The sequence below is a fragment of the Halichoeres trimaculatus genome, unplaced genomic scaffold, assembly GCF_033239565.1.
Source record: "Halichoeres trimaculatus isolate MK-OKI-2021-1 unplaced genomic scaffold, fHalTri1.1 fHalTri1_scaffold_6, whole genome shotgun sequence".
Lineage (NCBI taxonomy): Eukaryota > Metazoa > Chordata > Actinopteri > Labriformes > Labridae > Halichoeres > Halichoeres trimaculatus.
In genome coordinates, this window is record NW_027437184.1 from 19,447,676 (window position 1) to 19,463,574 (window position 15,899).

The window sequence follows — 15,899 nt, forward strand, 5'->3', positions numbered from 1 at the left end:
GAATTTTCTGATACAGCATGTCAATAAGAGAACTTGCTTTGGTAGCTCCAAAATTTGTTAACCCACTTTGACACATTTTTTGTGCCTTGTACATCTCATCAAATGTTGTGGACCCAAATGGCACCGGTTTCGTAGAATGACCCATTAGTCTCCAAACTCCAGAAAAGAAGCTAGATTTGCTGCTAGTTGCTATTTTGTATAAGAGTTAGCTTGAGGGGTCTAAAAACTCTCTTAATATGGCCTCAGCTCTATTTGAAATACCACTCTTTGATCTTTTTTAAAATTAAATGATTCCTCGAGGCGGAGAAAATCACTTGAATATTTTTTGTAATCGAGTACCTCGAATCATTCGAGGAATCATTTCAGCTCTACTTTAGATTATGAATCCAACTTTGAGCTGTTTTTGTAAACTGACTAAAATGAGAGCAAAATAAGGAAGCATAAGCTCCAGTTTGACAATTTTGCACCATTGTGTTCAACACTTGTTTTGCAATCGCAGTCATTCTTGCAAAACCCGCGCTCAAAGCCTCCATTCAGGGTGACTTATTTTGTTGTTCACAAGCTGTAAGACACAAGTGCGATAAATCAGTTTAAAGAAAGATGCTTAAAGGTGTTGTTTACCTCAACACCCAAAACTCAGCCTGCATATCATACGAGGAGACTGAGACAACACAATCGATACACACAAATGAGTACCAATGTGATCTATGCAACTCCATGACAAAGTACAGCCCCCTCTCCCTTTTCACAACCAGGAATCCTGGGTTTGTGCCAGCCTGATGAATGATTACGTTACAGAGGCAGCCAATTCCAGAGTTTATCTGTGTATATATCTCCCACAGAAGTGAGGCCAACTTTCCAAAACTCTGGCACTTTGGCTGCCAAGAGATTCATTCTTTCTCCTAATGGCCAGATGTTGTAGAGAAAGAAACTAATGAATAAATATGAGCAGGTATCGTGTTTACAAATGTAAGTCACAGCTCCAACTTCACTTCAGCAGCTTGATCTACAAGAAAAGAGCTAAACTTCACAGACGAAGTGTATAAATCCTGTGTTAGTTTTTGGGTTTGTGTCATGCAAAAAGGGGTCTGAGCTGAGCCACCAAACCTAAACTAATTGCTCCTGAATGGTTCTGAATTTTAATGTGTAACAAAGAGCTTATCTCCAGATCAGAAGCCCCCTGCGTGTGTGACTGTGACTTTCCACAGATGAAACGAATAAATGCCAACCATACAAAAGCAAAAGCAGAAAAAAAGATCTGACAGGGGATTCTTTATAAAGCAGTTAACAAATGAACTACAGCTAAAAAAAATGCTTAGCTCACAGACGATACGCAAAGTTTAAATGTGAAGGGATGAGAAACTGCATCAGAGGAATGCCAAGATATGCATCTTATCAAAACACGCTTGCTATCAATCAAATCAGTCATGAAATAAATGTGCTTGTGATAAATGGCATCACATGATTATTACACACAAGCTGTGACCATTAATGACATTAGCATGCACTAGCATAAAGCTACACATATAGGCCATCCAGCATTGAACAAAATTGTACAACGCTGGGCAGCCAATGGTTAGCAGCAACCAACTAGTAGCTAGCTGTGGCTGAGCTTAGCCAAGACAAACAGAACATAGTTTACTTTTTCAGCCTACAGTATCACAGCAACAGCTTGTTCAGGCAGTCCTGTTTAATGTCCTCAATACAGTGGTGGACAGCAATGGAGTGCATTTACTTGCTGAAGTACATCTTTTGAGTATCTGTACTTTACTTGAGTTTTTATTTTTTGGGAAACTTATGACTTTCAATCCAGTGCATTTCAAATACAAATACTGTACTTTCGACTCCACTACATTTCTAAGAAGCGTGTCATTACTCGTTCCTTTTAGGCTCAGCATTGCTTTGTAGTCAGCGTTCAGTGTTTTTTGTTTGTTTCTTTAAATGGAATTGGCTACACGCTGTTTTTGTCACAGAAAGGAACCAATCACAGTCGCTCATACCTGTGCTGGATTTAGATTTAGACATAGGCGCAAATCCCGGGAGGGACGCAGGGGTCATGTCCCCCTCCTTCCATAAAGTTGCACGTTTTAGCACTTGCATTGAGCTTTCTTGTAAAGCTGCAGTAAATGTGATCAGACCAATGTTCATGGTGAGAAAAGAAATTCTGTTTGGTCACAACTGGTGTAATTGAGACTTATCACCCAACACCACTTGGAATTGTCAGTTGAGTATAAACAAACCTGCAGACAGGTAGGATATGGACTTAAAAGGAACATTGACATGATTATAGTCACTGTTTAATATCACAGTGTAAACAAAAAACACAGCAAAAAATATAGCATTTATTTTTATGCCCCCCACGAATTGATGTCTTAAATTTTACTGTTAATTGAAAGGGGATTTTCGCCCCTGGATTTAGAAATATGTCACCCTCGCTCTGTGTGGCAAGCTCTCCTGTCTTCATTCAGACAAAGCTTCAGCTAACTCATGGCCCAATCTAAGCTCCATGTTTGAGATTTCAGAAATATTATAGGGAACAACTCTTTAAGGGTTTTCCATTACTTTCCACAGACATGGACAAATGCAGGGTGGATATTGGTTTACAGATATTATGAAGGCACGTGTAACATATATGTTGCCATGTAGCCAGTATCCTGCTTCAACAGGGTAACAACTTCTTGAAGCAGAGTAGCTGCTAAGAAACCAATAAAGCAACGTATTGACATAAAGAAATCGAAGTGTTTTTACGAGTGAGTACTTAAGTACTTTAACTTGAGTAAAATTTTGACTGAGCAGTTTTTATTTGTAGTGGAGTAAAATTTGACCACGAGTATCGCTACTTTGGCTCAAGTACTGGAGTTAAGTACTTTTGAACACATTTACTAACCCAGCAATCACCTGCAGCATCGCGTGAACCGTGCACCTGACCATGTTAGCACAAGCTAATCACTGGGTTATTTGACACATACCTGCTCAGCAGAAAGCCAACTCGAGTCGCTCTTCGTCAGAGGTGCTCTCCAAGAGCCAGAAAGCGAGAGAAAGTCGAGCCAAACTTCACCCTCGTTTAGAAAAAGCTTCATCTGCTTTGCGTTTCGTTTTAGTCTAGCCTTGGGCTAGCTTCTTCCACTAGCTAATCAACACGCAAAGTCACTTCCGTATTGGGCGCTGTGATTGGCTGAGGTAACTACGCCTACTCAACGCCCAGAAACGCCTCGATACAATCACAACACACTGACATGTAAAGAGGCCCAGAAGTGACGATTGAGCAGGGTTATTCCCGCAAAAGTTGACAGTTTATTTTTTAGGAAAATCCTACAGACAGGTGATTATGGGATTTTTATGTGTTAGTGAAAGCTATTTTAAGCCTCCAGATTGATTCAGTGATCCACAGCAACTTAAACTAATAGTTAAAACTCCAGTATAAAAAAGGCACAAAACTCCAGTACCATTTAGAAAAACTTTCGCTTTGATTCAAAATATGACCCCTTTTTTTTACAGCTGGCAGAAAGTGCCTGGCTTTCAATGCAAACAGGTTACAGGTCAGACTTTATTTTTATACGCCAACACTTCAGTAAAAGAAAGCTTAAACATTTTTACTCCAAACAGAACCTTTCTTGGATAGAAATCCTGATACTGTTCCGCTGTGGGGTGGCAAAAGCAACATCCATACAAACAAACAAACCACCTAGCAGCAGAATTTACTTATCGGGTTGAGTCCACAAAACACAGATAGACTGGGTGAGCAAAGACTCCTGGATCCCCCGGAAGCATTGCAAGGGTAGAAGGATGGTACATTGTTTCACATGCAAGAAGGACTTGGCTGTGCTCCTTCTGTTTTAAGGTCTCAGTCAGCCAAATCCTCTTTTTCAGCTGGAGCATCAGCTCACAGACTGATACATAGCCACTGTGTACTGTTACTTTCAACATTAAAAGAATATGCACAGTATAAACATGTTTTGACTAATTTTAATTCAGAAATCACAAATAATAAGTTGAGCTTTATATACATGTCTTACTCCACTCCTGGCCTCAAGGCCCAGCATGCCCTTATCCCTCTCCCTAACCCTCCTCTGCTCAAAATTGTGTTTGATTTAACACGTCTCCCTCAATTTCTGACCTTTATATGTGCAGAATGATGTACGTCCAGAGTTTTTGCACCAGATAATCACTTTTTCACATCCATCTGATGAATGTTAAAAGGGAGAGTGCCCACCTTCAACCTGAGATAAGAATGGACACATTGGTTATGTGACAACACTGCATTTGCTGTACACATCTAACTAAAGCACAATGTGAAAACTGAAAGCCCTCCGTGTACATGCTCTGAATATTGGGATTTTAGTGAAGTAGGACAGCCTTTGTCAAGCAGTTTAACTTTTGAAATGAATAATATTTGCATATTCATAGATTCAGGATTTTTTTATGAGGAGAAAGAATAGCTGGTAATTGACTTTTCAAAGGAGGGTAAATTATTCTGTCAGAGGACACAGTGGCAAAGAGGTCCTTCAGCAAAATGTAGACTCAGGACTCAAAATAAAATTTCTTCATATGAATATTATGACTTATTTTATGTAGAAAATAGAAATCAAAAATCAGTAAATAACATGTTCCTGTTTATCACCTGGGTAGATCATGTGGATCATCTGGCTGTTATTGAAGCTGACATGAGCCTTTCTGCAACATATGTAGCAGATAAGCCAAAAAGATGGCGTCTAAACCGAAATATGATGACAGTTTTTTATAATGTTGCATAAACTTTAATAATAATGTTACCTGGTTATGAAAGCAGACTTCTGGGTGCATGGTTACATCTATGCATAATCCACTTGAGAGGGTTAGTTTTCCCACTCAAGCTCAAACTTTATAAATACCCGCCACTGTATCAGCAATGACTGTTTTCTATCCCTCTCTTTTAGTCAGTATTGCCCCCAAAATACCTCAGTATCGTACGGTCTGACTTTGGTCTGATTCAGATTCTTAAAGTGTGATGCTTGGATAATGAACACAGTCCCACAGCAGTGTTCACCAGTCACCACCTCCTGTCTAATCAAGTGCGGCTGTAGTTCTGTTGCTCCTCTTAACTCCACGACATAACCCATTACAGAAGATCCAAAGATGATTACATCCCCCTCACTGGCTTTCTCAACTCAATCTCAGTGATGGAGAGGTGTCAGCGTATAAAGATCAGCAGCAGTGGGACTTACATGAATTAAAACACTCCAGCACAGTGTCTGATACATCACAGGAAACACAGGGAGGAATCAATAATCTATTATTTTCAGCTATTTGAGGCTCTGTGAGTAGGGGTAAACACATGAAGTTATCTGTGATCTAACTTGAGATCCAATTAATATTTAAATGGTTCACAAGATACAGCATGAATACTAAGCTTCAAACAAACCCTCTGATGGGAAAGTGGGCTGAAGATGATCATAGTCCTATATCTATCATATAAATATTCACTTTACTGACACTTCAGAGAACATTTGACAGAAAAATGATTAGCGGCAAGATGTAATCTGTTGAAGTATTAAAATGACAAATGTGATCAGCTCAGGAGCAACATTAAACTTGCGAAAAGTGTAATCTTATATGATTGGAAGTTCATTTCAGGCTGTTTCAACAACCTCTGCTCCCAGTATCATAAATCTTCAGCAGTAGGGCAACATTTATTCCCTAGAATAAATTACCTAGAGGGGATTGAAGTTGTAATTTTTATGTGATGCAGCTGATATTACTCTCTGATCTGACATAAACCTGGTGATAGCACAACCACTAGGACTACCCCACTATCATTGACATGAGATATGGCACAAGACATCACTCAAGCAGATCAAACCCAGAGAAAAAAAAAAGGTAAAGCAAAAAAATTTCAAGATGGTAAAAAACTGTGTGTCTAAAGAAAATACACTTGAAAAAATATTTCACAGGAACGCTTGACAGAAAATGTGCCAGCTCATCAGGAGCTTTATTGGCTCTGATTTCTCCATCCACCTCGGAAACGAAGAGAAACGCCGAGACCACCACGCGTAAAACAGCTGTTGCGCTTACCGATTCTGAGGACTTGTGAACAGCTCAGATGGAGCTGCGTCGCGATCAGAAGATAGTAGAAAAGTCTCCTTCTTTCCTCCATAGTGCTCCAGGCGATCTCACCGCGGATAGTGACACCATGACAGAGAGAAACAGCTTCTGTCTGAGCGCCGGCACACCTGACGTGCCATGCCAGCGCGCAACCCAAGTTTTATTCCCACTGCGATCCTTTAACACTCTGCATCACTCCATCACATCAAAGAAACAAAACATGATTGGAGTCCGTCTTAAAAGTCCAACTTTCCCTCGAAATCTAAAGCAACTCTTATCACAATTAATAAAAAAAATAAAAGCTAGCACCGACAGAAATAGTCGATGTGCATCAACGCGTCTACTTTTACTCACTAGTCTGTGCGCCTCCAGGGTGGCAGCAGCTGGAGGGAGAGAGCGCACGGAGCAGTGTCAAGGTGACGGGAATACAAATAATTTCCGCCTAGGATTTTCAAAATAATAAACCGAAGTTACGGAACAACCATGAATGGTGCGAATATAGACACCACAGTAGCGTTTTCTTCACTACCCCCATGTTTTAGCTCTGATATAGCTCTCCTGCTAGCTCATTCAAACTATTTAAACTTGTCTTGACAAGAAAGACAGAGATCATATTGACAGAGATCATAAATCAATCAGTTTAGGGTTAATTTACATTCTTGATTTTTTTTTAAATCCATGGACCCAACGAACTAGACTAATCAACGCCATGCAGGAGGAGGAACATGGTGCTTAAATAAAATGGCATACTGATGGCAAAGAAAAGAGCTGGAAAAAAATCGAAATAAAGTTCAACCAAGAACAACACTCCAAAATCATCATTAGTCTGTTTGGGCCAGAGCTTCTGGAGAAGAGTTAGATTAAGTGTTAAAACTGACCACTTGAAGGGCCTTGCTCTCTGACCAGGATTGACAAGTACCCAATTCAACTCCAGCTCTAAAACCAAACTAAACAAACAAACGAGAAAAGAACCCCGTCCCTTCAAATGAAAAAAAGAAGAAGAAAAGAAAATCAGACCTCTTATTTTGAAGGTGGAAGTAATTCGACGCCAGTTTGGCTTCACTCATGCTGGATTATGGAGCAGATGGTTTGGCAGCGGTTCTCTCTCCCGGTCCTGATGAGAGGAGAATAATCTTCAGGTTAAAGCGCAGATGCCAGATTATCTGTCAGCGCAGACAGCAACGTCTTCCTCTGACTGGGGCACTGAAAAACCTACCCATCATGCCGAAGAGCTTCAACAATTTTTATTTTTTAAAGAGTCTTCTGGTATACTTTAAAACATGTCACCTCCTCTAAAGACATTAACTAGCTGTGTGATTGCTTTCCTAACTGTGTACAAAACACAAGACATCTTCCATTTGTAGACTTACTGTACATACAATAAATATTCTTATATATTGTAATAGATCACATTAGGATTGACATTTATTTATCATGATGTGAACCCAACAAAGATACTGGCCTGCAAACTGAACCTGAGCCTGAACCTAATAAACAGCCTATGGCCAAAATAAATGTACTATAAACAAAGACCCAGAGGTCTTGAAGCAACACGCTGTATGAATACTTAACAGACTGTTTCAGGCCACACATGTACACATTTCAGTGATTGCATAAAGATGATTAAGCCATATTGAATTAAACAGCACATGAAAAATAAAACATATAAAACTAATAAGTAATGAAATCATACAACCACTATTTTATTATTTTTAATTAGGCAGAGTGACTTAATTGTCATTTTTGTGATGTAGGCTGTGTTTTCACAAGTTTCAAGGCCATTTCTCTTTTAGAAGTTTTAACTGAGTCTACTTTAATGTTTGTTCAGCAATCCATTAACGTTGCTTTGATCCTTTATTTCATTATACCTTAAATTCTGGACCATGCATCGTACCCCAAAGCTGCAATTCAATCTACAAAAGCATCTGGCATCTGATTTGATCAGCTGAATTTGATTGTCCAAAAACCTCTATGAGGGAGTTGTGATGTCTATAGAAATGCTTGGACCACCTTTGATGCAAAAAGGAAAGGTTTTTCAGTTTGGTGTCAGGGAGGCAAAGAAATTGTTTGAACTTATGTGTAAAATGAAAAAGAAAGAAAGAAAAAATCACACAAAGTTAAATTTAGAAAATTTATTTTAACATAAAAATGATAATACTCCACAGTTTTGTTTACAAACACAGTTTTCAAAGTACAAAGGGAGGAGTCTGAGGGGGTCTCGCCTCCACAGCCGGGTGATTGTACCTCACAGTCTGAACGTCCTTACTGGGCCATCATCAGCCATCAGCTAAAGTCTAAGAAACCAGCATAAAAAAACAATAGTAAAAACATCCATGGTATATTGCTTCCCGCAGCATAGCATCAGAGTATTACCAGAATAGCTTGCAGTCCCCCCAACCCCCCACCCCTCACAGTTGGGTATCAAGTGTATGTTCAATACATCCATTAAGGTGCTCATCACTGTGTTGATCCCAGCAATCAGTGTGGTGTTGTTGTAAAGACAAAGTGAAACAGCACAGCCTGGTGGAAAGAGGGACAAATGCAGAGGAGGTGAAGGGGAAATGCAGTACAGATTAATGTCATGGAGGAGAAGTCTGTCAGTGTGGTTGCAATGCTGGTGGACATGAAATAATGTCGAAAAAGGAGCTTAAGAGAGCAGTAGAAGTCTGAGTGCAGTATGACACTGAATGATTCCTATCATTTGGAGTAACAGTACAGTCTCTCCTTTCCAAATGGCAAAGAAAATTCAAGTAAGACAGGATTATTGTAGGAGTTTTCACACTATTTACCAAAGAGTGGAGCTCAAAGAAAGCATGGATGGTCAGGGAAAAAGAGGTTTCGGTTTATAGCTGATGTGACAAAATCCATTGTTTACTGAAATATCAATGCCTTTATATTTAAAGGACAAAAGTAAAGCGTGGACATTCATGTGAAGGGCATGAGTGTTGACTCTTTCAAGCCTGTTTCTGGAGCCAAACACACAAAAGGTGGTTTGTAACACTGGGCAGCTGAATGTGGTGTAAACATTGAAGATACAGTAAAAAAGACAATAATTAAATAAAGAATAGTTTAACTATCTGTTGTCCAAACTCTCTTTAAAAAGGATATACAAGGAGGCAAAAGTGAGCATCAAAACATTTTCATACAAGAGGTTAACGGCACTATCGCACTCTGACTATACACCAATGTGCAGCTCATGTTAAGTTAAAACAGTTCAAAAGCACAATAAAGCTAAGGTTGGATCTCACCATCTTTTTTTTTACACAGCAGTCGTTAAGCCAAAAAAGCCCCTGAAGAAAGATCAGTAACACACAGCCCTTTGAGTGGTAAAATACAAACACACCTTTTTGAAGTTGGAAAATATAATAGCCACATTCCTGTGTTGAAAAATAGACAATTTTTGGCCACATGGTCACAGTTCAGTGATGACATTGCTTCAGCTCAGCGTGTTCACGGTACAGTAGCTGCCCAGAGTCTCTGTGTGGGTGCTTCTGTGTACGATATGCACTTGCTTAATTGTTTGAGTGTACATGCAGTGCTGTATTGTACATAAATACATATCCACAGGTGTCTGATGCCTGGATGCAGTGAGGATCTTATATTATTTTTTAATGTTCTGGATGAGAACCTCAGTCTCACAGTCAGTTTCCTTATTTGCTCGCAGATGAAGTACTTTAGGATTGTCAGAGGATGGGAGAAGCAGTAGGGTCAGGAAAGAGCAGGTTGTGTGTAAATACAGGAATGACAAGCTAAGGATCCATCACCTTTTGCACACGCCTTCTCTGAAATTTACATCATTAAAGCTTGTGTCTCATCTCTTCCCCGTTTCTTCACTCTCAATGAAAAGTTAATGTTTCCTTCCGCCTCCTGTTTTCCTCCATTCAGAAGACATCGCTGTTGCACCCGTTAGCAAAGTCCTCCCGTCTCACCCAGATCACGTCACGGTCTTTATTTGTGGCCCCCTCCACAGCACACTGCTTCAAGGGGGCGAGCTTTACAGTCGGGGTCGTACAGCGGGAAAGAGCGACACCACAGGAGGTGAAGGAGTCCACTGAGCCGGAGTCATCACCGTGCTTCATTTGATTAACTTCACCCTCTTGCATCCTGCTCTGCAGTATGCCACTAGGAGTTTCTACTCCTCCGTTCAAGTTGAGTCCTCGCATCTTACCCTCCAGGTTCGGAGGTTCTGCAAGCGCGGCTCTGACAGACTTGCAGTACTCATCATCGTCACTCAAAATGTCTGTCTCCTTCACCTGTGCCATGTCGATGCACTCCCCCTGGTCTTCGTAGCGAGCCAGGTCAAACTGCTCTTCCACCCAGCGGTCTGTGTCCTCCCCCTGTGGTTTGTGGGGTTGAAGGAAAGCATGCTGGGATAGCGGTGAGTGTGAGGAAGGGTCTGAATCACTGCTGCTGTTGTTGTTGCCATGGAAAACCAGGTCAGTATTGATCGTGAAGCGATTTCTTACAAGCTTCCTGCGGGCCAGGGTTCGTGATGGAGCTGATGCTGAAAATGAGAGAATACATACATCAAAAACACATTTTGATATAACACAGAAAAATTCTATTTACACCTGGTGTTAAAAAGGGTCTGTAAAAGCACCCCACTGTAAACCAATAAGGGAACATGCTGTCAGCGTTTATGCTTTTTTAAAGCATGTGCTACATGTGCACAGGAAGTAATGAGAAGAGTAATGAAGCCAAGAGATGTTTTAGGACATGACAGAGTAAAATAGAACTAAAAACATTAGATAAGATCATAAACCTGTCCTGGATACAAGGAGTACAATGACAAGTTAGCCAACACACTATCAAATAAAGCACAGACCACCTAGCTACACATTTGTCTCTAGCCTGAACGACTGCAGCTTGAGCACATGAACACCTGTTAATAAGGCTGCACTGCATGCTAATTTCCCAAAAGTGAAGCCAAATCCTTAGAAGGCCCATGACCTTTTTTAAAAAAAAAACAAAAACAAAAAAAAAAAAGACTACAGAATGGTTCTTGGAGCCTGTTGTGAACAAAGCTGATACATGGTTCAAACTGCTAAATTAAAAAAAATAAATAAAAAATGTCAAACTTATTTTCTCAGACATGGTCTGTCATTATTATTGACTTTGATCATGCCAACATATGTCAGGCGTTCTTTGGTTTTTATCAAAAAATGGGTTGAAACTATAGACCCGAAAAAAAAAAATGGACGTCCGCTTGCTCGGTTCGAAGTGAAGTCTCCACAAAAACTGCTCCCCCTGGTGGCTGGCTGCAGTATAGGTTAGAAAATCTGGCTTTCCAGCCATTCCAGATGGGCTGTGGTCAAACTTTAAAAAATGAATACGCCTCGTAGAAATGTTTCTCACATCCAATTGTGGTGATTTGAAGATATCGTTTGGCTGTCTTGTATTCAAGTCCTCCTTTTTTTGTAAAGTTTCATTTTCATTAGTTATACAAGGTTAAAAACAAGGCTTTACGTAAGGTTTAGCAATGATTGACAGATACCATTCTCGTGTATTTTTTTCAAGGATTGTAAAATATGTCGGGAGGTAGAGTCAAGAAGTGATTAGTCTCTCAAAAGAAAAAGAAAAATTTTTTTTTTTTTTGTCGCCCAGCTCCACTCAGATTCTCCCAGAATCCCTCATCGTCTCTACTGCGCAGACTCTGGCTGCAATTGCTGCCAATGGCTGCGGCTGTGACGGGGGTATTTTGGCTTCAAAACTGTACAATGGTAAATGGCAGAGCCACGCTGTCCACTCTATATACAGTGTATGGTTGAAACTTGACAAAAAAAGTAAAATTACAGACACTAAACCTGGCTCAGTGAACTTTTCAAACTGCAACTTTCAACCAAGAAAAGTTTGTCTGCAACAGACTGTGCTGACTCCTGGAATCCTTGATATTTGATTGGTTGGTTGAGCATGTGCTTTGGTTTGTCCAAGTGGATGTCAACGTTGCCACTCATCAAATCACACGCTTGGTTAAAAAAATTATTAATTTGTCAGCCCTTCTTGTGGGGGTGTTTTAGCATGACTTTTGCACAGCAGGAGGTTTTGGGAACTCTTTGTCCATTTCTATACAAGTTCAATGCTCTGTATGCTTGTTAATACGTCTGCAGGGTCATTGGCAGCAGATATAGGTCTGTTGTTCATTGTGCCTGGATTAAAACACAGATTTCTGTTAACAAGATGCTCCACCTGCTCTGTTCATTGAAGGACGCGCCCCTTTGAGAGCACATAGCCGTTTGCCCCCGAAGGGGACATACTGCTGGTTTGGGGGCAGAGACTCAGTCTTCAGAAGCTGGCGCCGTTGCTTTTCTCTCAGGATGGAGTGGACTGCTTTCAGGAAGTCCTTCTTGCTGTCTGGGGAACTGTAAGAAAAAGAGATTCATTTTAAATTAAAAACCATGGAAAGATTTTTATTTTCAGGTAGTGTATCAGTGCAGTTTAAATATGTTGTCCTACCTGCAGCACAGCTGGAAGGTTCTCTCTGGTCTGCCTTCTGATTCAGATCTTGTGTGAACTATCTCACACACAGCTGTGCCCTCAGAGCCTGAGAAGAAAGATGTGATCCACATTTATAAAAGCTTTCACTTAATTTCCGTCATCAATTTCTTTCTCCTTAAGAACAGCCCATTAGGCAGATAAACGATAACACTTGAGCTGAATTGCCAGAGGGTGATTTAAGGTTCATCTAGGACACAGATAGGGTGTGAGGAAAACGGCATGCAGACCTGCTAATAGGTATTCATCTGTTTTGTTTGCAAAGGTAATGGTTTTACTATTTTTTTTCCAGGGGAGAAAAAAAGCACCAGCCTTCTGTGGTCTCCAGAGGCTTTGAAGCCAGTGCAGAAAATATTGAATCATCCTGAGAAACAACCTCTAAGATTTGGATGACAGACTGTGTGACATGCAAATGATGTTTGCTGTGACCTCGACGTCAAAATGCAGAACACTTAAATTCCTGAGAGAGCAACATGTTTCAGGCTCCTGTGCACTCTCAGGAGGTGGGAGCAGAAGAGGCAGATACCCAGTTTTGGCACAACCAAAACACTACCTGTAAAAAAAACTTGTATCATGCATGTTTAGACGTGTTATACTTTGTTAGGAACAGATGTTTGGTGCCGATTCAGAACGTCTCCTCAGAGGAAATCTGTGGCTCGTGTAAAAATTAAAACTCACTTCATAAGTTTCTCCTCTGAACAGACTTTCATCACAGACATCTGGCTGAGTGACAATAAATTTTGTGGTCCATGCTTCCCTGGCAAGACAAATTAATGTCTCCACATGGTGCCTCAAAGAGCTTTGTATAAACGTTTCAGTTCTTGTCAAACACATTTCAGACTAATTGACGGATAATTAAAATGTTTTTCTACAGGAATTTGATCATGCAGGTCATTTATCCCAATTAGGATGCAGATTTAGTGCATTTAGTTTTGAAAAAAATCCCAAAATGAATAATTTATCAGTGAGTTGGCACCTATATTAAAATGTCAACCACTTAAGTCTATTTTTACATTTTTCAGATTAATATAGTTGGTTTTTTAGAGACAGTAACAAGACTGAGACAGAAAGAGAGACAGGCGGTGGCGTGGTATTGACCAGACGCTCAGTTATAACTGACTCAAGCAGCAATCCCACAGACCAAACTTGTCCTCAGAGTGCTGATGACACCTGAAAGAACAGTGATGCAAGACTGAAAATCACATTTGCTGCATGACATTCGCTTTGAATAGACCTACTTGCGAGGTTGCGGACTTGCAGAGAGTCTGTTGCAATCATGTGGCGGAAACGGAAAGGATCTCTGTCGTCATTCATAGACGTACGGTGAGACCCACCCTGGAAGACAGAGAGAATTGTTGGATATTTAATGTTGCTGCAGTACATCAACAAGACAGCAGAGAGCACAAGAGCACAATAACAGGATGATTTGACAGACATGAGCCTCCGCTGCTCTGCACAATGAAAGCATTAAAGATAACTCACTTAAGTTTATCACCCAATAATAAAAGACAACATACTTTTTTGTCGTCTCAATGTGGCATTTAAACTAAACTGTTTTCATAAAGCATCATAGTTAAAGCCCTAAATCTAAATCCACAGTTTGTCACTGACTGGATTAAAAAACTGAGAACAGACTTCGTGGGTCTGAAGGAGCTGACCATCTCCACATAATTTTGAACTGTTAGGTTATTAAAAAAGATTAATCAACATATTAGCAATGTGTTTGGATTAGCAATTACTATTAAGTGTGAAACTGTGTTCTTTGGTCATTTATTGTCTGTAAGTTGTAATGAATGATGATGAGATGATGAAAAACTACTTCTATTGGCAGCTAGTAAAAAAGCCATAAGAAGGGAAATGATTAGAAGTAGATCTGCCCACAATAGAGGAATGGATGGAAATTGTACATGGGATCTATATCATGGAAAAGATAACATTTTCCTTCAGAGTACAACAAGAAAAGTTTTATTTAATGTGATCTAAATGGACTGAGTATGTGAAAACATGTAAAATCAAACTATAACTGACTTAAGTTATGAATTGTTAAGATAAACCCTCTTCACATTGGTTTATATATATTATTATTATATATTATTTTTGTTACCCAGCTTCACTCAGATTCTCCAAGAATCCCTCATCGTCTCTACTGCACAAACTCCGGCTGCAATTGCTACCAATGGCTGCGGCTGTGATAGGGTATTTTGGCTTCAAAACCGTACAATGATAAATGGCGGAGCCACGCTGTCCACTCTATATACAGTCTATGTTTAACACTGGTATCCGATTGGTATCGGTAGATACCCAAAGCCCAGGTATTGGTAATGGAACCAGAAAAGTTGGATAAACTGTGCTTTTCCCAACAAAACAGATACTAATATAATAAAAAAAAAAGAACAGGAGAAAACACCAATAGAGTAGTACTCACAATCTTCTTCCTGTGCTTGGAGCTGTCCTTGTACACAAAGACGACCGCTGTTTTAAACACTAAAGGAAGACAAGAGTGTTGAGGAAGAAAATTAATGAAACCATTTAGAGAGGGTCTACATTCCTTCATTGCATGCACAGAAACACATGTCGATCCCACATTAATTCAGAGTGTGAATGGATGCTTTCAGTTACAGCTTGAGAGCCAAAAATACCGGCACATGCATGACAGATGAAAATGGACCCGAGTCACGACATTACATGCACAGGGCATCCACTTCCACTTACTAATGCCTTGTAAAGGAAAAACCCTGTCACTGTGTTAATGTAATATTTATCATCATAGGTGTCTGAGAGCATATACCTCCATGTGTGAGAATTTTTATAGAGTCATGTGAGCTGCACTTACTGTAAAAGGTAAAAAAAAGACACAAAGCTCCCTCATGTGCTCGATTAAGTTTTGCTTCTTGTGTTTCTGCACAAAGTGAAGAAGCACCCAGCAACAGTGCAGCATCATGTGAGGTATGAAGTGATCATATTCTTACACACGACAGTTATACAGTGTTTCTTTTGAGCTCAGAAAAGTTTGGAAAAATGCACTGCACACTGTTCAGTACATGAAGCTTGAGGATAAATGCTTTGAGACTCATCTGTCATTCAAAAAACCTGCACACGTGACAGGATTTTCGGAGTTATGTAACGTCTACATGAACAATCCTGAGCATTAGGACACAAAGAGTATTTTTGTAGATGCTGAAAATTAAGACTGTAGAACTTTTTACAACAGTCAAGGCCACTAAGGACTCATCCATCAGCTTTACATCAACCACGCCCAACAACAGCTCAATAAACCCTTATAGAGCATATATCATGGCTTAGGTAGATCATTATAAAGAGGATTT

At 40.0% G+C, this 15,899-nt stretch overlaps 2 protein-coding genes across 4 annotated transcripts in view; both read right to left on the reverse strand.

Annotated features, from left to right (window-relative positions):
* grik1a (glutamate receptor, ionotropic, kainate 1a) overlaps window positions 1–6,435 on the reverse strand; it is a 48,022-nt gene extending 41,587 nt beyond the window's left edge. For 2 of the 3 annotated variants that reach the window (XM_074671955.1, XM_074671957.1), the window contains exon 1: window positions 6,052–6,435. In XM_074671955.1, the coding sequence (XP_074528056.1) occupies window positions 6,052–6,133 (82 nt within the window). In that variant the 5' untranslated portion in view covers window positions 6,134–6,435. Of the gene's footprint in view, window positions 1–2,969; window positions 3,139–6,051 lie in introns of those variants that run through there. The other variant, XM_074671958.1, reaches the window with a different exon arrangement.
* Window positions 6,436–8,198: 1,763 nt separating this feature from the next.
* The window catches only part of LOC141791392 (rho guanine nucleotide exchange factor TIAM1-like), a 61,484-nt gene continuing 53,783 nt past the window's right edge, over window positions 8,199–15,899 (reverse strand). The window contains exons 25-29 of the mRNA XM_074671819.1: window positions 14,999–15,057; window positions 13,812–13,908; window positions 12,535–12,622; window positions 12,268–12,440; window positions 8,199–10,585 (exon numbers count right to left, since the gene is read on the reverse strand). Of these exons, the coding sequence (XP_074527920.1) occupies window positions 9,963–10,585; window positions 12,268–12,440; window positions 12,535–12,622; window positions 13,812–13,908; window positions 14,999–15,057 (1,040 nt within the window). The 3' untranslated portion in view covers window positions 8,199–9,962. The remainder of the gene's footprint in view (window positions 10,586–12,267; window positions 12,441–12,534; window positions 12,623–13,811; window positions 13,909–14,998; window positions 15,058–15,899) is intronic.